The sequence below is a fragment of the Salvelinus fontinalis genome, unplaced genomic scaffold (assembly GCF_029448725.1).
Source record: "Salvelinus fontinalis isolate EN_2023a unplaced genomic scaffold, ASM2944872v1 scaffold_0313, whole genome shotgun sequence".
NCBI classification, from domain to species: Eukaryota; Metazoa; Chordata; class Actinopteri; order Salmoniformes; family Salmonidae; genus Salvelinus; species Salvelinus fontinalis.
In genome coordinates, this window is record NW_026600522.1 from 189,247 (window position 1) to 210,983 (window position 21,737).

Genomic DNA, 21,737 nt, shown 5'->3' on the forward strand with positions numbered 1-21,737 from the left:
TATTCTCAATTTAATCTTGTCTTTACATTAGCAAAATAATATATATATATTTTAAATTAGTTTTGTGAATTAGAATGGGCCATTATCATGCCCCTGTCAGAACAATGGCATGGTAAGAAACACTATGCACTTGAATTGCAAATGGAGGACACATTTCGCACAGTTCATTGTCATGCCAGCCAGGTGGGCTACTCAACGGTCAAGTGGAATTTGACTGCAACAATCACTTGTCAGTGATGCAAAAATATTTGTAATGGTTGAACACAGTTTTACCCATTGATATTGGCTATGATATTATTTCATGTTTTTAAACTTAATAACAGAGTGTTACTGTACCACACAATGATCACGTGGACTCACTCACCTGGGAAGAGCAATGTGTGAGTGTTGTCATGGTTGGGGTTTTCATTGTCGACATCCTGCTTCACATCATCTTATAAATAAAATGAAATACATAGTTAATGACATTTATAACTGAGAATCATTTGATGACTACCCAACAGAGCCAGTGGAAGCAACAGCTCTCCTTCAATATAATCTGCTCTGTTGTTACAGAGGAACACTCACCTGCAGTTGTATTCTGACTGTCAGGCTCTTTCTCCAAAGGCTTCTTTGGCTCATCTAGAACAAGACAATATATATATATATACACTGCTCAAAAAAATAAAGGGAACACTTAAACAACACAATGTAACTCCAAGTCAATCACACTTCTGTGAAATCAAACTGTCCACTTAGGAAGCAACACTGATTGACAATAAATTTCACATGCTGTTGTGCAAATGGAATAGACAAAAGGTGGAAATTATAGGCAATTAGTAAGACACCCCCAAAAAAGGAGTGATTCTGCAGGTGGTGACCACAGACCACTTCTCAATTCCTATGCTTCCTGGCTGATGTTTTGGTCACGTTTGAATGCTGGCGGTGCTTTCATTCTAGTGGTAGCATGAGACGGAGTCTACAACCCACACAAGTGGCTCAGGTAGTGCAGCTCATCCAGGATGGCACATCAATGCGAGCTGTGGCAAGAAGGTTTGCTGTGTCTGTCAGCGTAGTGTCCAGAGCATGGAGGCGCTACCAGGAGACAGGCCAGAACATCAGGAGACGTGGAGGAGGCCGTAGGAGGGCAACAACCCAGCAGCAGGACCGCTACCTCCGCCTTTGTGCAAGGAGGTGCACTGCCAGAGCCCTGCAAATGACCTCCAGCAGGCCACAAATGTGCCTGTGTCAGCATATGGTCTCACAAGGGGTCTGAGGATCTCATCTCGGTACCTAATGGCAGTCAGGCTACCTCTGGCGAGCACATGGAGGGCTGTGCGGCCCCACAAAGAAATGCCACCCCACACCATGACTGACCCACCGCCAAACCGGTCATGCTGGAGGATGTTGCAGGCAGCAGAACGTTCTCCACGGCGTCTCCAGACTCTCTCACGTCTGTCACATGTGCTCATGTGCTCAGTGTGAACCTGCTTTCATCTGTGAAGAGCACAGGGCGCCAGTGGCGAATTTGCCAATCTTGGTGTTCTCTGGCAAATGCCAAACGTCCTGCACGGTGTTGGGCTGTAAGCACAACCCCCGCCTGTGGACGTCGGGCCCTCATACCACCCTCATGGAGTCTGTTTCTGACCGTTTGAGCAGACACATGCACATTTGTGGCCTGCTGGAGGTCATTTTGCAGGGCTCTGGCAGTGCACCTCCTTGCACAAAGGCGTAGGTAGCGGTCCTGCTGCTGGGTTGTTGCCCTCCTACGGCCTCCTCCACGTCTCCTGATGTACTGGCCTGTCTCCTGGTAGCGCCTCCATGCTCTGGACACTACACTGACAGACACAGCAAACCTTTTTGCCACAGCTCGCATTGATGTGCCTTCCTGGATGAGCTGCACTACCTGAGCCACTTGTGTGGGTTGTAGACTCCGTCTCATGCTACCACTAGAGTGAAAGCACCGCCAGCATTCAAAAGTGACCAAAACATCAGCCAGGAAGCATAGGAACTGAGAAGTGGTGTGTGGTCACCACCTGCAGAACCATTCCTTTTTTGGGGGTGTCTTACTAATTTCCTATAATTTCCACCTTTTGTCTATTCCATTTGCACAACAGCATGTGAAATTTATTGTCAATCAGTGTTGCTTCCTAAGTGGACAGTTTGATTTCACAGAAGTGTGATTGACTTGGAGTTACATTGTGTTGTTTAAGTGTTCCCTTTATTTTTTTGAGCAGTGTATATTATATATACACTGTGAATATGTGAAAAAAACACATGTCCTCAAACTTGAAAAACAATATACACATCTCACCTGATGCACCAGACACAATGATATGGGTCAAATGCTCCTGAAATATGATAACATCAATATCAAAATATTAACATGCAACTGGAATGTTTGGTCTGGTATTGTAGTTTACAAGGTAACTATACATAGCCTAAACTGCAGTGATAAATAGCCATACTCACAGACCGATCACATATGGCAGTGTGGTCTACGTTGACACACTCCAGGAGGGTGATGCAGGAGTAGCTGACATCAATCACATTGGGTGCTTGTGAAGTGTTTTTGTGTCGGCAAAGTTCAGCAAGCCACGTAGACGTCTGTGGAAGAAAAAATACAAAAGCAAAGTTAGACATCTAACACAAAAACAATATTCTACATGTTTGAATACATTTGTCATTAAACTGTATCTACTGTTTGTATTTTTTGTCTATTTAACAATGCAAGTCAGTTAAGAACAAACTCTTTTTTACAATGATGGCCTACTGGGTCTTGTTCAGGGGCAGAACAGATTTTCACCTTGTCAGCTTGGGGATTCAATCCAGCAACCTTTAGGTCACTGGCCCAACACTCTAACCACTAGGCTACCTGCCTCCCCTGAAGTGTGAAAGACAGTCCTATTTATGATTCTACAGTAGTCTGATAGTGAAGCCTGTGAATCATATTGATTCCCCAGTTTGAAAGTTGTACATCATATGTAGTTGTAGTCACGAGAGTCTTGTGAGATACAATAAACAGATATCTTACCTTATTGGAATCCACGGATTGCCACTCCACACATATAGGTTTCTCCTTCTTCTTTACACAGTATTTGTAAGCATTTTCAGTTCGGAGGCTTGCACAACTAACATTCTTGGTTTCTTCTCCACCCCAACAGCCTGCAGAAAAAAGGAGAAAGAGATCATGTATGTTGAAAAACAATTACCACAGCCTTCTACAGCACATTACTTTAATTACTGCTGTTGAAGAGATACAAATGTCCAGAAGAAGCAGCCTGCTTTACAAAGACAATAGCATATGATCATGTTGTATCACTATTTGTAGCCATATATTAAGATATAGTTTGTAGGAGTGCAGGATTGACATCTCACAAACAAAGAAATACAGTAAGAGTGCTGGTACTGTAGCCAACGCCCAAAAAAGGCTTTACTGTCAACGCCATTTTGTAGAAATACTAGTTGAGGGAGAATTTGTATTTTGCAATATTTCTTTTCTGAGAATTGTAACTTTTCCAAGAGAACGGCAAATAGCAAAGAGATAAGCAAACACTCAAGACATCGAAAAAGCTAAACCAACTACACAAAATATGTGTCAGGAATTCCGGGCATTTGGGAGACTAAAACATATGAAACGTCAGCAGCACCCAGAAAAAAATACAAAGCCAAGACAATGTTCTTACCTTGAATTAACAGGGGGATTGTCAATAAGAAACCAAATAGATAAGAAATATACATGGTGGCCCCTTATTCCAAACAACGTATTGCTGAGTGCTGAGTTTCAGTCTGTCGTGCAAAGCAAATCAAGGCGGGAAAGACTCTTGTTGAGACACAAATGGAAGTTACGTCACAAGGAGGAGCAAGAATAAACGCATTCATTTGTTGGAGAAATATTGAAATATTGAAAATATTTGAAATAACATTTTGTGAACATTAAACTCAATTTTTTTTGTCTGCAACTTAAGGCATTCAAATTAAAAAGTCTAAATATTTTCAATAAATGTTCCCTTCCCCCATGTAAAGCCTCCAGTAGGATGACAACTTGACCTGATTCCTACAGGTGGGGCAGTCTGATAATAGTGTTAAGCTTTATTGCACTGTAGGTGGTGCACTGTGATGTGTCTGAAGTGCAGAACTCATTACTAGGTCCATATTACCTGTCTCCTGCCCACATGACCTGTCTAAAAGGTAACAAAATCAGTTACAACTCAGGGTCCTGCACACAACCCTTCTGACCACTAGAAGGGGCTGTTGTTGTACTGTAGGAATGAAGCGCACGGTTTTGTTGAACTTTACCTCACGGTAGATAACTTTACCTCACGGTAGATAACTTTACCTCACGGTAGATAACTTTACCTCACGGTAGATAACTTTACCTCACGGTAGATAACTTTACCTCACGGTAGATAACTTTACCTCACGGTAGATAACTATACCTCACGGTAGATAACTATACCGCATGGTAGATAACTATACCGCATGGTAGATAACTATACCTCATGGTAGATAACTATACCTCATGGTAGATAACTATACCTCATGGTAGTTAACTGTTTGAATGATTCAACGGGTAAAGTGATCACAAGCGTTTTTAACATGTTTATAAAGATGATGAACACTCTAGGTTGACTGTGACATCTGACCCTCAGTCAGAGGAGGGTGTTTATTTATCCTTTATTTAACTAGACATGTCAGTTAAGAACAAATTCAGATTTACAATGATGACTTACCCCCGGCCAAACCCAGACGATGCTGGGCCAATTGTTTGCCCTATGGGACATCCAATCACAGCCGGTTGTGATACAGCCTGGAATCGAACCATGGTCTGTAGTGACGCCTCTAGCACTGAGATGCAGTGCCTTAGACTGCTGCGCCATTCGGGAAAGAATATCATTATTAAAATAACGTGGTACATTTCAGAGTGGGAAAAAATTGGAAAACATCAGAAACTCATCATCCATACTGTAACATACCGTGCCATACCATCACTGTCTCCTGTGTGTCACTGGTGAACACATTAGATACCCCACAGAGACAGACATACAGCCTGTGTACATGATCACATCTGTGAGGGTCTACAGCAGCTACTATAGAAACCAGGAGCATTAGTGTGGCACGTGTGTGTGTGTGTGTGTGTGTGTGTCTGTCTCTGCATGAACTTGAAAAACTAAAAACAAGACACAAGACTAAATAAATCATCAGTTTGATCTTTCCCTCTCCACCAGTGTCTCATTTAAAGAAAACACGACCACAAGCTGGAAAGGAATATTTTAAAGATGAAAGGAATTAAACACATATTATAATACTAAGAAGCGTTGGACCAATAACTGAAAAGTCTCTGGTTCGAATCCCCGAGCCGACTAGGTGAAAAATCTGCCGATGTACCCTTGAGCAAGGCACTTACCCCCTAATTGCTCCTGTAAATCACTCTGGATAATCTGCTAAATGACTAAATGTTAATGTATTAAATAAAACAAGTTGTGACCAAACACAAAACTCTGCAGAATAGCCTTCCTAAACTTGTAGGCTAAAAAGTAGATATGACAATAATGTGGACGTTTCCTCATACAGATACATGCAGAAAGTTTGTAACAAATAATACATGAGAGTACGAGGGACAATTTTATCCATCAGACCTGAGTTGTTCATTAAACAATAGTCTTAACTCACTCACGTGTATGGCAATGTATGAGCAGATCATATCAATCCAACAATCAAAATGCATAGTCCTATAAAATGGAAATTAAAATGTAAAAAGGAAATAAAACAAAATAAATATGAACGGTAACTAACCATAAAAAGCATCAGGCGAAAGCCATTCATAAATATGAGACCAACCCACAGACATGACATATCAAATACATTACAAGTACGTCAAATTACCATAATCAAAATGTGAAGAAAATGAACCTTTTCTGACACTAAGGTTATAAGGTCTCAATGTATGTGGGTATGTCATTCGCCTAAGTAATTTGACCTGACAGACACTCTGACTGAAATAAACATTCTAAAGAAACGGTGAACACAAATATCAACATAGCTACACAATTACTGTTTAAAGGTGTGGTATTTTTCACAATGTCACTAGTAGGTGGGGATGTGGGGCACAGTTCCTTCCGCAGGACCTGTGGATAACACATCCTATGAATACGCTCTTCATAATGTGTTATAAGTGTATTTATAACACCTTCTAATCTATGCATTATACATCATATTGCATGAAATAGGCACTAATGGCTGCTAATACATGTCTATATATTCCTACAGCATTTTAAGCAGGCAGCATAATGCCTTATGATTATGAAGCTAAGTGGTATGACCTACATGAAATGCTCTTTAGGAAATTGTGTCAGAGGGCTATACTGTAACGACTTCACGTAGGAGTTCCGCACTCCTGTTAAAGGGATAGTTCACCCAAGTTACAAAATATAATTTGCTTTCTCTACCCCGTAAGCAGTCTATGGACAAGCTCAGACAGCAATCCATGCTTTGGTTTTGTTTACCTGACCACTGTCTTCAAATGCAAACTTATTAGATCAAATCCCATGTCAAGTAATGTGAGGCCAATATCCCCTTTCTTGCATTGTTTTCATGCTTCATTTCAAAATCATCTTAAAATAACTGACTTGTGGTACACAATCAAATGTTGACACTTTAGGATGATTTTCAAAAAAGGATTTTAACAGGGTTATTGACTTGGATTTGTGCCACAAATGCTAAAATGCATATTTCTAACCAAGTACAGTAAACAAAACCAAAGCATGGATTGCTTTCTTATCTTGTCCATAGACTGCTTACAGGGTAAGAACAACAACATGTAGTTTTGTAATTTGGGTGAACTATCCCTTTAAGTATGCAAGACAGAGTTACTTATGCAGTGAAATTAGAATATAGCCTACCACTTAATGAGCACAGAATGTATAATATAATGATCATAATGTGCTTTTCAAATATGGCATCTGGCATAGTAATACTTTGCTTCATAAGGCATTACACATCCTGGTGATAATGCTTTATGCAGTTATAGATGTTCATGAGCAGTTATTAGCACCTATGTTGTTCATCCTGATGCATTATGAATAGAAGGTGTTATTAATGCTCCTGTAATGCATTATAAAGAGAACATCCATATGAAGTGTTACATGTTTTAACTGACCAATCATGCATTCCTATGAAAACGGTGGTTTAAATAAAGTCTGTTGTAGTATCTTCTAGAGCAGGGGTACTCAACTCTTACCCTACGAGGTCCGGAGCCTGCTGCTTTTCTGTAATACCTGATCATTCATTGCACTACACTGGGGTCACAGGTCTAAATCAGTCCCTGATTAGAGGGGAAGAATGACAAAATGCAGTGGAACTTGTTTCGAGGTCCAGAGTTGAGTTTGAGGACTCTAGTCTCTAAAGGAAAATGGAACATCAACTTTCTTTACTGAAAGTAGGATTACAGGTGTGTGTTAAATGTCTGTGAAATGTTTTGCTGAAGTTGGGACAAATTATGCAAGTTATTTTAAAACTAACATGCTGTAACTCAATTCAGAAATAATGAATCATTTCTTCAGTAAAATAGAGCATCTTAGACTGGGCCCTGTGATAATGATGTCTCTTCTACACAATATGACCAAAAGTATGTGGACACCTGCTCGTTGAACGTCTCAATCCAAAATCATGGGCATTATTATGGAGTTGGTCCCCCCTTTGCTGCTATAACTGCCTCCACTCTTCTGGGAAGGCTTTCCACTAAATGTTGGAACATTGCTAAGGGGACCTGCTTCCATTCAGCCACAAGAGCATTAGTGAGGTCGGGCGCTGATGTTGGGCAATTAGGCCTGGCTCACAGTCAGCGTTCCAAAGGTATTTGATGGGATTGAGGTCAGGGCTCTGTGCAGGCCAGTGAAGTTCTTCCACACCGATCTCGAAAAAAAAATTCTGTATGGACCTCGCTTTGTGCACAGGGGCATTGTCATGCTGAAACAGGAAAGGGCCATCCCCAAACTGTTGCCACAAAGTTGGAAGCACAGAATAATCTAGAATATCATTGTATGCTGTAGCGTTAAGATTTCCCTTCACTGGAACTAAGGGGCCTAGCCAGAACCATGAAAACAGACCCATACCATTATTGCTTCTCCACAAAACTTTACAGTTGGCACTATGCACTGGGGCAGGTACCATTTTCCTGGCATGTGCCAAACCCAGGGGCCAGACAATTTTTACACTTTACGCACTTCAGCACATGGGCGGCCCTGTTCTGTGAGCTTGTGTGGCCTACCACATCGCGGCTGAGCCGTTGTTGCTCCACAATAACAGCACTTACAGTTAACCGGGGCAGCTCTAGCAGGGAAGACATTTTATGAACTGACTTGTTGGAAAGGTGGCATCCTATGACGGTACCACATTGAATGTCACTGAGCTCTTCAGTAAGGCCATTGTACTGCCAATGTTTGTCTATGGAGATCGCATGGCGGTGTGCTCGATGGTATACACCTGTCAGCAACGGGTGTGGCTGAAACAGCCGAAACCATTCTTTTGAAGGGGTGTCCACATACTTTTGTATATATAGTGTAAATAACACTGGGTCAATGTTTAGCTATTTGACATGTCCACAAGACATTGAGACCTCAGGACCTTGGAAATGTCTCTACTAAAGAGGTTTATGTTTTATGCATCTTCCCATGTGTATGTGATTGATATTTGCTTGTATGTATAGTAAACAATACTAGCGTAAGTATGATCTTGCCATCCTTTCATATCTTTATAATGTTGTATAGCTAATATGTGACATGCTGTATCATAATCAGTCACAAGTCACTCTCATTTTCAGATTGTCATACAAAATGTAGATAATAATAATTCTACAAGTCTTGGGCTGTTTTGGAATTTCAACTGATTTCACTTAAACTGATTTCACTTAGGTTTCCTAACCTATCCAGACTACACTTGTCACATAGAGAATTAACTTATTAAACTTTTGAGGCTTCTGAAAATCAATGTGCAGTAAAACACACTGGTCAGAATGTGTCTTGGGGTTGACAAGACTAATTATGATGAAGTTAGTCACATATGTGTATCTTATAATAAGTACTGTATATCATATATTACTGTATCTTATATCTTATTAGGTTTTCTTTTCCTATACAAACGTCCATCGTTTGTTACAGTTCTCCTCTTGATTCCATGTCATTAGGTCCTTTGTCCTTGGGAAAAACACAAGAGTTACAAATATGTTGGAGCTAGAAGACAACGAGCCCCGTCATTTTAGATACCAAGCCAAACAGTTCACCAGTTGTCAGAGGACATTAACATTACTTACTATTAACTCAGGAGGTTTGGTGACTTGGTCCTTGTCCAAGGCCTATTTGTGCAATAGAGCAGTGGTCTCCTCTGCAGCTCTGTTAGACATGGGAGGTCCTCCATTCATCTGAGGAGGTCCTGGACTCTGTGCACCAGGAGTCACTTCCTTAGTCTCATCGTTAACCCTGTTGGAGAAATAAGACATCAACATTCACATTCATGATCCACCAGTATACTGTCCCCTATAGAGATAACAGGGTTTCCCAAACGCGGTCCTGAACGGAGAAATTAGATTGTCATTCAATGGATAATGACAATCTATCAAAGGAGTCCTCATGTGGAGAATTTACCTGACAACCTTGGGTACATTCAGTGGAGGGGAATCAGCATGTGTCTTCTGACAGGTTTCAGTGGCTGCTCTGTCATTGTCTGACGGCTTTCCATCCTCCATTCCTAGAACACCTTCCTCTCCTTGGCCACTAAAGTTGAGATTATTACATTGATAAGGATTTAAGGATCTCGACTGGGAAGGATACAAATGTTCTCCATAGTCTACATTACAGAGGACTGACAGGTGATTAGTCATGTGGTACAGTTTACCTGGCATCTCCATTCAGCAGAGGGTTGTCAGCGCCTGTCTCTTCATTGTCCATGGGCTGCCTCTCCTCTCCTGGCTCACCTCCTTGGTCACTAAAAGTGCGATTATTATGAGCATGACTGAAAGGATAAGCAAGACAAACTGATCCAGGACAGAGTAGAGTATAAATATGTAATAGAGGTATTGTAACTAACCTGGGAACAACCACAGCTTCAACAGTCTCACCGTCATCAGGCTTTCTGATGTCTCTGTGATAAAACATGTACCAAAGGTTCAGTCAGATACCCACAGGTACAAGTGGAATCATCTACGATACATTACACCAGACAAAAATACACCAGTTGCCCTTCTGACTTGAATACGTTATGTCTTGCCTGGAAAGGGCTCTAAAAGGCAGGGTCTTTGCTGAAAGACATTACTGGTATTAAGAAATGCCATGCAGATCTATTGAGTAATTCTTCCTTCGCTTTCTATAGCAGGACTTTCCAACCCTGTTCCTGGAGCGCTACCCTCCTGTAGGTTCTCTCTCCAATCCCAGTTGTAACTAACCTGATGCAGCTTTACACTCACACATGCAGTCAGAGCCGCCCCTAAGTAACATTTTGCCATGGGGAGTAGAGAACATTTTGCAGATTTAAAGCAAGTTTGCTGCAAACCTATTGATTTTGCCATGGGGTGGAGAGAAATGTTTGCATGTCAATATGACATCTAAGTGAGAGTGACTTACAAAATCAACGGGGCCCCCCCATTCAGCAATTTGACGATGATTACTACAAGTTTAAGCAGCTGGTTAAATAAATTTACCAATCTAAAAAATGGTTAGCTGACATGGGCTAATTGAGTGATTTTCAGTGACTGACATGACAAGAGGAAAACTCCTGATGAACAACCACATTTTTTAATTGTACCTTGTGTATTCTACTATTCTAGCTGTCAACAGTAAAACGGGGGTCCGCGGGCCTCCAGTTGCCCATCCCTGAGCTAATTATTAGAATCAGGTGTGCTAGATAAGGGTTGGAGGGAAATCCTACTGGACAGTAGCTCTCCAGGTTCAGGGATGGAGAGCCCTGTTCTATAGAGACAGAAACTAATATGACCCATAGCAACAGCTGAAGACAGTGAGACTATCATTCAGATCATCAAAGTGATGTATAAAGGTTTACCTGGAATCACGTTGCTCATTCTGCATCAGAGGAATGGAGTTTGGTTCTGGAATGCCCTGAACCTCTTCCATGTCTCTGTGGCCTTGGTTGCTAAAGATGAGATTATTACATTAATAAGACATTATGATAATGTTTGAGAAACAACAGTAACTTTACAAAATGTCCGACAAGACTGTAGTTTGTAAGTGTCCTGCAAGTTCCAGGCTGTTCTCATCCTGTTTGTGACCTGCAAGGACCCCATTGGTCTGACTTTAAACCCTAGTAGTAAGACAGAGAGAACTAGTCTCATAACTATCATATACCCTCTGCAACAATTCTAATTGACTTAAAGACAAAAACAGTTATAAAGCTGTTATAAAAACAGTTATATAGGATACTCACCGCTGTTTGTCTCTCTGAGGTTTATACACACAGAGCAGACCAGCAATGACCAACACGAGAGCAACAACAATACCCACTGAAAAACAAAATGTAGTCATCATATGTTGACATATTCACACAAAATAGGAGAACATTTCTTTAGCCATGTCTCAGAGAAAAATATGAAATCAAGATTAGAGTCAGTCAATAAATGTTCCATCTATTCCCTCTTAGAAATAATGCTAGGAATATTGAGATGACTTAATACTGTCTTTCTGTAGGCTTGGAACGAGGGTGCCAGAGCACTTTAACCTGATGAACGGTTTGAAAACGGTTCACGGTACAATGTTTTCTAATCACTGGATTAAGGGAACTGAGTTTCTGTTTTTTTTAATTATTTTTTTATCCCATTTTCTCCCCAATTTTCGTGGTATCCAATCGCTAGTAATTACTACCTTGTCTCATCGCTACAACTCCCGTACGGGCTCGGGAGAGACGAAGGTCGAAAGCCATGCGTCCTCCGAAGCACAACCCAACCAGCCGTACTGCTTCTTAACACAGCGCGCCTCCAACCCGGAAGCCAGCCGCACCAATGTGTCGGAGGAAACACCGTGTACCTGGCCCCCTTGGTTGGCGCGCACTGCGCCCGGCCCGCCACAGGAGTCGCTGGAGCGCGATGAGACAAGGATATCCCTACCGGCCAAACCCTCCCTACCCCGGACGACGCTATGCCAATTGTGCGTCGCCCCACGGACCTCCCGGTTGCGGCCGGCTGCGACAGAGCCTGGGCGCGAACCCAGAGACTCTGGTGGCGCAGTTAGCACTGCGATGCAGTGCCCTAGACCACTGCGCCACCCGGGAGGCCGAGTTTCTGTCTTGAAGGCGTGTTTTGTTTGTGACATGTATCAAGAGTTTGCATTAAGGTGAGATTATCTGCAGATTGCACATTCTCTTGAAAAGCCATGTCAGTGACAGAGGTTATACTCACATTCACAGAATGTCCTTCTCTGAATCCGGTAATATAAGCTACTCACACCTAGATGATTTCATTCATTCATGTTTCACCATTTATCAATGATTATTGAGGCTCATTAGGGGGACTTTTCTCCACCTCTCCCTGAATGACATCCTCCATATCAGCCTTCTTTTCTGCAGGTGTCCTACCTCCAGTCTGATGGGGAGCCTGGTACTCTGGGCCACTTGGGTGTTTGTTGGTTCCGGATTGTTTGATCGAAGGCCAACATTGATGTTTGGCTGTCTGCAATTGCATTCCCCAGAGAGTTGCACTGTCTTCAGGGACCCTTATTATCCTCCGTTTGGTTTTATTTGGTTCCGATTGCTGTCTCTACATTGCCAGTTCCCCTCTCTCCACTGGGATTCTCTGCATCTGACCCTATTACGGGGGGTTGGCTATTGGTCACAAAAACAGCACTTACAGTTCACCCTATTACGGGAGTCACTGGCTTACTAGTACTCTTCCATGCAGTCCCTAGGAGGGACGCACCGTCACTTGAGTGGGTTGAGTCACTGACGTGATCTTCCTGTCCTGGTTGGCGCCCCCTCGGGTTCGTATCGTGGAAGAGATCTTCGTGGGCAATACTCAGCCTTGTCTCAGGGTAGTAAGTTGGTGGTTTGAAGATATCACTCTAGTGGTGTGGGGGTTGTAATATGGCAAAGTGGGTGGGGTTATAACCTGCCTGGTTGGCCCTGTCTGGGGGTATCGTCGGATGGGGCCACAGTGTTTCACGACCCCTCCTGTCTCAGCCTCCAGTATTTATGCTGCAATAGTTTATGTGTCGGGGGGCTAGAGTCAGTCTATCTGCAGTATTTCCCCTGTCTTATCCAGTGTCCTGTGTGAATTTAAGTATGCTCCTTCTAATTCTCTCTCTCTCCCTCCCCTCCCGGAGGACCTGAGCCTTAGGACCATGCCTCAGGACTACCTGGCCTGATGACTCCTTGCTGTCCCCAGTCCACCTGGTCGTGCTGCTGCTCCAGTTTCAACTGTTCTGCCTGCGGCTATGGAACCCTGACCTGTTCACTGGACGTGCAACCTTGTCGCAGACCTGCTGTTTTCGACTCTCTCTGTACCGCACCTGCTGTCTCTAACTCTGAATGCTCAGCTATGAAAAGCCAACTGACATTTACTCCTGAGGTGCTGACCTGTTGCACCCTCTACAACTACTGTGACTATTATTATTTGACCCTGCTGGTCATCTATGAAAGTTTGAACATCTTGGCCACTGTTATAATCTCCACCTGGCACAGACAGAAGAGGACTGTCCACTCCTCAGAGCCTGGTTCCTCTCTAGGTTTCTTCCTAGGTTCCTGCCTTTCTAGGGAGTTTTTCCTAGCCACAGTGCTTCCACATCTGCATTGCTTGCTGTTTGGGGTTTTAGGCTGGGTTTCTGTATAGCACTTGCTGACATCTGCTGATGTAAAAATTGCTTTATAAAATAAAGTTGACTGATTGATTGACTCGGCTTAGTAGCCACTTTCCTAGCTTCATTTTTATCATTTTTCCTATTCTTATTTTTCTTATACTGAGAGGTCATTGTTGAAGACTCTGGCTCACCAGGTAACAACTCCAATGTTTTATTCACACCAACTTTGTCATTTGGAGCCAAGAGATTATCCTGTTCAACCTCACTCTTATTTTCAGTCATTCCAGATGTGGTATGTCTGCCCTTCTCATGGGGACAGGATTGTTGTCCTGCACATAGTGTGAGAAAGTTTCCTCTATGCACCTTGTGTTTTTCTGTGTAGTAGAACTGTACTCAACCATCTCCTGACCCCCTCTACAGTAGGACTGTACTCAACCATCCCCTGACCCCCTCTACAGTAGGACTGTACTCAACCATCTCCTGACCCCCTCTACAGTAGGACTGTACTAAACCATCTCCTGACCCCCTCTACAGTAGGACTGTACTCAACCATCTCCTGACCCCCTCTAGAGTAGAACTGTACTCAACCATCTCCTGACCCCCTCTACAGTAGGACTGTACTCAACCATCTCCTGACCCCCTCTACAGTGGGACTGTACTCAACCATCTCCTGACCCCCTCTACAGTAGAACTGTACTCAACCATCTCCTGACCCCCTCTACAGTAGAACTGTACTCAACCATCCCCTGACCACCTCTACAGTGGGACTGTACTCAACCATCTCCTGATCCCCTCTACAGTAGAACTGTACTCAACCATCTCCTGACCCCCTCTACAGTAGAACTGTACTCAACCATCCCCTGACCCCCTCTACAGTAGAACTGTACTCAACCATCTCCTGACCCCCTCTACAGTAGGACTGTACTCAACCATCTCCTGACCCCCTCTACAGTAGGACTGTACTCAACCATCTCCTGACCCCCTCTACAGTAGAACTGTACTCAACCATCTCCTGACCCCCTCTACAGTAGAACTGTACACAACCATCTCCTGACCCCCTCTACAGTAGAACTGTACTCAACCATCCCCTGACCCCCTCTACAGTAGAACTGTACTCAACCATCCCCTGACCCCCTCTACAGTAGGACTGTACTCAACCATCTCCTGACCCCCTCTACAGTAGAACTGTACTCAACCATCCCCTGACCCCCTCTACAGTAGAACTGTACTCAACCATCTCCTGACCCCCTCTACAGTAGAACTGTACTCAACCATCTCCTGACCCCCTCTACAGTAGGACTGTACTCAACCATCTCCTGACCCCCTCTACAGTAGGAATGTACTCAGCCATCTCCTGGCCCCCTCTACAGTAGGACTGTACTCAACCATCTCCTGACCCCCTCTACAGTAGGACTGTACTCAACCATCTCCTGACCCCCTCTACAGTAGAACTGTACTCAACCATCTCCTGACCCCCTCTACAGTAGGACTGTACTCAACCATCCCCTGACCCCCTCTACAGTAGGACTGTACTCAACCATCTCCTGACCCCCTCTACAGTAGGACTGTACTAAACCATCTCCTGACCCCCTCTACAGTAGGACTGTACTCAACCATCTCCTGACCCCCTCTAGAGTAGAACTGTACTCAACCATCTCCTGACCCCCTCTACAGTAGGACTGTACTCAACCATCTCCTGACCCCCTCTACAGTGGGACTGTACTCAACCATCTCCTGACCCCCTCTACAGTAGAACTGTACTCAACCATCTCCTGACCCCCTCTACAGTAGAACTGTACTCAACCATCCCCTGACCACCTCTACAGTGGGACTGTACTCAACCATCTCCTGATCCCCTCTACAGTAGAACTGTACTCAACCATCTCCTGACCCCCTCTACAGTAGAACTGTACTCAACCATCCCCTGACCCCCTCTACAGTAGAACTGTACTCAACCATCTCCTGACCCCCTCTACAGTAGGACTGTACTCAACCATCTCCTGACCCCCTCTACAGTAGGACTGTACTCAACCATCTCCTGACCCCCTCTACAGTAGAACTGTACTCAACCATCTCCTGACCCCCTCTACAGTAGAACTGTACACAACCATCTCCTGACCCCCTCTACAGTAGAACTGTACTCAACCATCCCCTGACCCCCTCTACAGTAGAACTGTACTCAACCATCCCCTGACCCCCTCTACAGTAGGACTGTACTCAACCATCTCCTGACCCCCTCTACAGTAGAACTGTACTCAACCATCCCCTGACCCCCTCTACAGTAGAACTGTACTCAACCATCTCCTGACCCCCTCTACAGTAGAACTGTACTCAACCATCTCCTGACCCCCTCTACAGTAGGACTGTACTCAACCATCTCCTGACCCCCTCTACAGTAGGAATGTACTCAGCCATCTCCTGGCCCCCTCTACAGTAGGACTGTACTCAACCATCTCCTGACCCCCTCTACAGTAGGACTGTACTCAACCATCTCCTGACCCCCTCTACAGTAGAACTGTACTCAACCATCTCCTGACCCCCTCTACAGTAGAACTGTACTCAACCATCTCCTGACCCCCTCTACAGTAGAACTGTACTCAACCATCTCCTGACCCCCTCTACAGTAGGACTGTACTCAACCATCTCCTGACCCCCTCTACAGTAGGACTGTACTCAACCATCTCCTGACCCCCTCTACAGTAGGACTGTACTCAACCATCTCCTGACCCCCTCTACAGTAGAACTGTACTCAACCATCTCCTGACCCCCTCTACAGTAGGACGGTACTCAACCATCTCCTGACCCCCTCTACAGTAGGACTGTACTCAACCATCTCCTGACCCCCTCTACAGTAGGACTGTACTCAACCATCTCCTGACCCCCTCTACAGTAGGACTGTACTCAACCATCTCCTGACCCCCTCTACAGTAGAACTGTACTCAACCATCTCCTGACCCCCTCTACAGTAGGACTGTACTCAACCATCTCCTGACCCCCTCTACAGTAGGAATGTACTCAGCCATCTCCTGGCCCCCTCTACAGTAGGACTGTACTCAACCATCTCCTGACCCCCTCTACAGTAGGACTGTACTCAACCATCTCCTGACCCCCTCTACAGTAGAACTGTACTCAACCATCTCCTGACCCCCTCTACAGTAGAACTGTACTCAACCATCTCCTGACCCCCTCTACAGTAGAACTGTACTCAACCATCTCCTGACCCCCTCTACAGTAGGACTGTACTCAACCATCTCCTGACCCCCTCTACAGTAGGACTGTACTCAACCATCTCCTGACCCCCTCTACAGTAGGACTGTACTCAACCATCTCCTGACCCCCTCTACAGTAGAACTGTACTCAACCATCTCCTGACCCCCTCTACAGTAGGACGGTACTCAACCATCTCCTGACCCCCTCTACAGTAGGACTGTACTCAACCATCTCCTGACCCCCTCTACAGTAGGACTGTACTCAACCATCTCCTGACCCCCTCTACAGTAGGACTGTACTCAACCATCTCCTGACCCCCTCTACAGTGGGACTGTACTCAACCATCCCCTGACCCCCTCTACAGTGGGACTGTACTCAACCATCTCCTGACCCCCTCTACAGTAGGACTGTACTCAACCATCTCCTGACCCCCTCTACAGTAGGACTGTACTCAACCATCTCCTGACCCCCTCTACAGTAGGACTGTACTCAACCATCACCTGACCCCCTCTACAGTAGGACTGTACTCAACCATCTCCTGACCCCCTCTACAGTGGGACTGTACTCAACCATCTCCTGACCCCCTCTACAGTGGGACTGTACTCAGCCATCTCCTGACCCCCTCTACAGTAGGACTGTACTCAACCATCTCCTGACCCCCTCTACAGTAGGACTGTACTCAACCATCTCCTGACCCCCTCTACAGTAGGACTGTACTCAACCATCTCCTGACCCCCTCTACAGTGGGACTGTACTCAACCATCCCCTGACCCCCTCTACAGTGGGACTGTACTCAACCATCTCCTGACCCTCTCTACAGTGGGTTTGTGTCTGCCAGTCCTGTCTACGAGCAGGGCATTGTTCATCATAAAATACTTTGATCAAATGAGGGCCATTCTTTTCAGGCTGTGTTATAGAAGTGATGGAGGCTGTTACAACATAAACAAAACAATCTCCATTGGAGCAGTTTGTGAGTTGACCCTTGTATCTTATCATGTGCCTCATCACCCTCCCCACCTCCTTGCATACAGCTTCAGCCAGAAACTCAGTCACAACACTATCAACTGCTGATTCAGGTGGTTTTTTAATTGTAACTTGAATTGAGTTCTGGTCAGCCATGCACAACTTCAAACTGAAAGGATTGTTCTCTTTGAACTCAACATGTTTTCCTCTGACTGTTATTCCTCTGATCAGAAGCTTCCCCCTTGCTTCCTTACTGAGAAGATATATATGCCAGAGTGCATGTGGTTTGGATGAATTTCATGTATGAGACTGTGGTAGAGCTCCTCCTCCTTGATGGTGTTGGCTATGGCCTCCTCCTTTGTCAGGATTTCTCTCTCCATGATATAAATAGGTCAAACCTATCAGACATTTCGTCCCACAACCTTTCTCAGGTCCCATTTTTCTAGACATCGCTGGAGAAGACTTGGAACTGAAGCAGCCATTCTGATTTGATCTTGATGTATTGTGTTAATGTGTAAAGTCATTTGTTTAACTTTGAAATGTATCAACAATAATATTCAGCATTATACAGGGAAAGTACTTCTTACTGAAGATTTGATGGATGGTTGATCCTCAAATAGATATTTACTGGATTCTGTGTTCTCCAGAAGTCGAAGCTTTTTAGTTGGGCTGAATACTGGACAAAACATGTATATACTGTATCTGCCAGGACCTTACAGGCCGTCGGTCGATACATCCAGAAAAGAAAACCATATCAAAACATACATATGGGTTATAGGCTACATGAGACATGTAACTCTGGTTTGAAAAAGTCCCCAAAAAATTCAAGCACCATTTCTTGCCTTATAGACTCACGCTGGGCATCATTCACAAGTGATACTATTCTCTCCCATCAGACTATTCTCAATTTAATCTTGTCTTTACATTAGCAAAATAATATATATATATTTTAAATTAGTTTTGTGAATTAGAATGGGCCATTATCATGCCCCTGTCAGAACAGGGGCATGGTAAGAAACACTATGCACTTGAATTGCAAATGGAGGACACATTTCGCACAGTTCATTGTCATGCCAGCCAGGTGGGCTACTCAACGGTCAAGTGGAATTTGACTGCAACAATCACTTGTCAGTGATGCAAAAATATTTGTAATGGTTGAACACAGTTTTACCCATTGATATTGGCTATGATATTATTTCATGTTTTTAAACTTAATAACAGAGTGTTACTGTACCACACAATGATCACGTGGACTCACTCACCTGGGAAGAGCAATGTGTGAGTGTTGTCATGGTTGGGGTTTTCATTGTCGACATCCTGCTTCACATCATCTTATAAATAAAATGAAATACATAGTTAATGACATTTATAACTGAGAATCATTTGATGACTACCCAACAGAGCCAGTGGAAGCAACAGCTCTCCTTCAATATAATCTGCTCTGTTGTTACAGAGGAACACTCACCTGCAGTTGTATTCTGACTGTCAGGCTCTTTCTCCAAAGGCTTCTTTGGCTCATCTAGAACAAGACAATATATATATATATACACTGCTCAAAAAAATAAAGGGAACACTTAAACAACACAATGTAACTCCAAGTCAATCACACTTCTGTGAAATCAAACTGTCCACTTAGGAAGCAACACTGATTGACAATAAATTTCACATGCTGTTGTGCAAATGGAATAGACAAAAGGTGGAAATTATAGGCAATTAGTAAGACACCCCCAAAAAAGGAGTGATTCTGCAGGTGGTGACCACAGACCACTTCTCAATTCCTATGCTTCCTGGCTGATGTTTTGGTCACGTTTGAATGCTGGCGGTGCTTTCATTCTAGTGGTAGCATGAGACGGAGTCTACAACCCACACAAGTGGCTCAGGTAGTGCAGCTCATCCAGGATGGCACATCAATGCGAGCTGTGGCAAGAAGGTTTGCTGTGTCTGTCAGCGTAGTGTCCAGAGCATGGAGGCGCTACCAGGAGACAGGCCAGAACATCAGGAGACGTGGAGGAGGCCGTAGGAGGGCAACAACCCAGCAGCAGGACCGCTACCTCCGCCTTTGTGCAAGGAGGTGCACTGCCAGAGCCCTGCAAATGACCTCCAGCAGGCCACAAATGTGCCTGTGTCAGCATATGGTCTCACAAGGGGTCTGAGGATCTCATCTCGGTACCTAATGGCAGTCAGGCTACCTCTGGCGAGCACATGGAGGGCTGTGCGGCCCCACAAAGAAATGCCACCCCACACCATGACTGACCCACCGCCAAACCGGTCATGCTGGAGGATGTTGCAGGCAGCAGAACGTTCTCCACGGCGTCTCCAGACTCTCTCACGTCTGTCACATGTGCTCATGTGCTCAGTGTGAACCTGCTTTCATCTGTGAAGAGCACAGGGCGCCAGTGGCGAATTTGCCAATCTTGGTGTTCTCTGGCAAATGCCAAACGTCCTGCACGGTGTTGGGCTGTAAGCACAACCCCCGCCTGTGGACGTCGGGCCCTCATACCACCCTCATGGAGTCTGTTTCTGACCGTTTGAGCAGACACATGCACATTTGTGGCCTGCTGGAGGTCATTTTGCAGGGCTCTGGCAGTGCACCTCCTTGCACAAAGGCGTAGGTAGCGGTCCTGCTGCTGGGTTGTTGCCCTCCTACGGCCTCCTCCACGTCTCCTGATGTACTGGCCTGTCTCCTGGTAGCGCCTCCCTGCTCTGGACACTACACTGACAGACACAGCAAACCTTTTTGCCACAGCTCGCATTGATGTGCCTTCCTGGATGAGCTGCACTACCTGAGCCACTTGTGTGGGTTGTAGACTCCGTCTCATGCTACCACTAGAGTGAAAGCACCGCCAGCATTCAAAAGTGACCAAAACATCAGCCAGGAAGCATAGGAACTGAGAAGTGGTGTGTGGTCACCACCTGCAGAACCATTCCTTTTTTGGGGGTGTCTTACTAATTTCCTATAATTTCCACCTTTTGTCTATTCCATTTGCACAACAGCATGTGAAATTTATTGTCAATCAGTGTTGCTTCCTAAGTGGACAGTTTGATTTCACAGAAGTGTGATTGACTTGGAGTTACATTGTGTTGTTTAAGTGTTCCCTTTATTTTTTTGAGCAGTGTATATTATATATACACTGTGAATATGTGAAAAAAACACATGTCCTCAAACTTGAAAAACAATATACACATCTCACCTGATGCACCAGACACAATGATATGGGTCAAATGCTCCTGAAATATGATAACATCAATATCAAAATATTAACATGCAACTGGAATGTTTGGTCTGGTATTGTAGTTTACAAGGTAACTATACATAGCCTAAACTGCAGTGATAAATAGCCATACTCACAGACCGATCACATATGGCAGTGTGGTCTACGTTGACACACTCCAGGAGGGTGATGCAGGAGTAGCTGACATCAATCACATTGGGTGCTTGTGAAGTGTTTTTGTGTCGGCAAAGTTCAGCAAGCCACGTAGACGTCTGTGGAAGAAAAAATACAAAAGCAAAGTTAGACATCTAACACAAAAACAATATTCTACATGTTTGAATACATTTGTCATTAAACTGTATCTACTGTTTGTATTTTTTGTCTATTTAACAATGCAAGTCAGTTAAGAACAAACTCTTTTTTACAATGATGGCCTACTGGGTCTTGTTCAGGGGCAGAACAGATTTTCACCTTGTCAGCTTGGGGATTCAATCCAGCAACCTTTAGGTCACTGGCCCAACACTCTAACCACTAGGCTACCTGCCTCCCCTGAAGTGTGAAAGACAGTCCTATTTATGAT

General features: G+C 44.3%; 1 protein-coding gene and 1 long non-coding RNA gene across 2 annotated transcripts in view; both read right to left on the minus strand.

Moving 5' to 3' along the window:
- The window catches only part of LOC129845466 (uncharacterized), a 43,894-nt gene extending 22,469 nt beyond the window's left edge, over positions 1–21,425 (minus strand). The window contains exons 1-7 of the mRNA XM_055913412.1: positions 21,295–21,425; positions 21,137–21,173; positions 19,411–19,464; positions 19,208–19,276; positions 11,413–11,488; positions 11,032–11,121; positions 10,063–10,116 (exon numbers count right to left, since the gene is read on the minus strand). Of these exons, the coding sequence (XP_055769387.1) occupies positions 10,063–10,116; positions 11,032–11,102 (125 nt within the window). The 5' untranslated portion in view covers positions 11,103–11,121; positions 11,413–11,488; positions 19,208–19,276; ... (1 more) ...; positions 21,137–21,173; positions 21,295–21,425. The remainder of the gene's footprint in view (positions 1–10,062; positions 10,117–11,031; positions 11,122–11,412; positions 11,489–19,207; positions 19,277–19,410; positions 19,465–21,136; positions 21,174–21,294) is intronic.
- LOC129845467 (uncharacterized) lies at positions 7,341–9,493 on the minus strand. Its single transcript, XR_008758056.1, has 2 exons — positions 9,290–9,493; positions 7,341–9,173 (listed from the first exon to the last, which is right to left on the minus strand). It is a non-coding gene; the product is annotated as an uncharacterized LOC129845467 (long non-coding RNA).
- Positions 21,426–21,737: the final 312 nt, after the last annotated feature.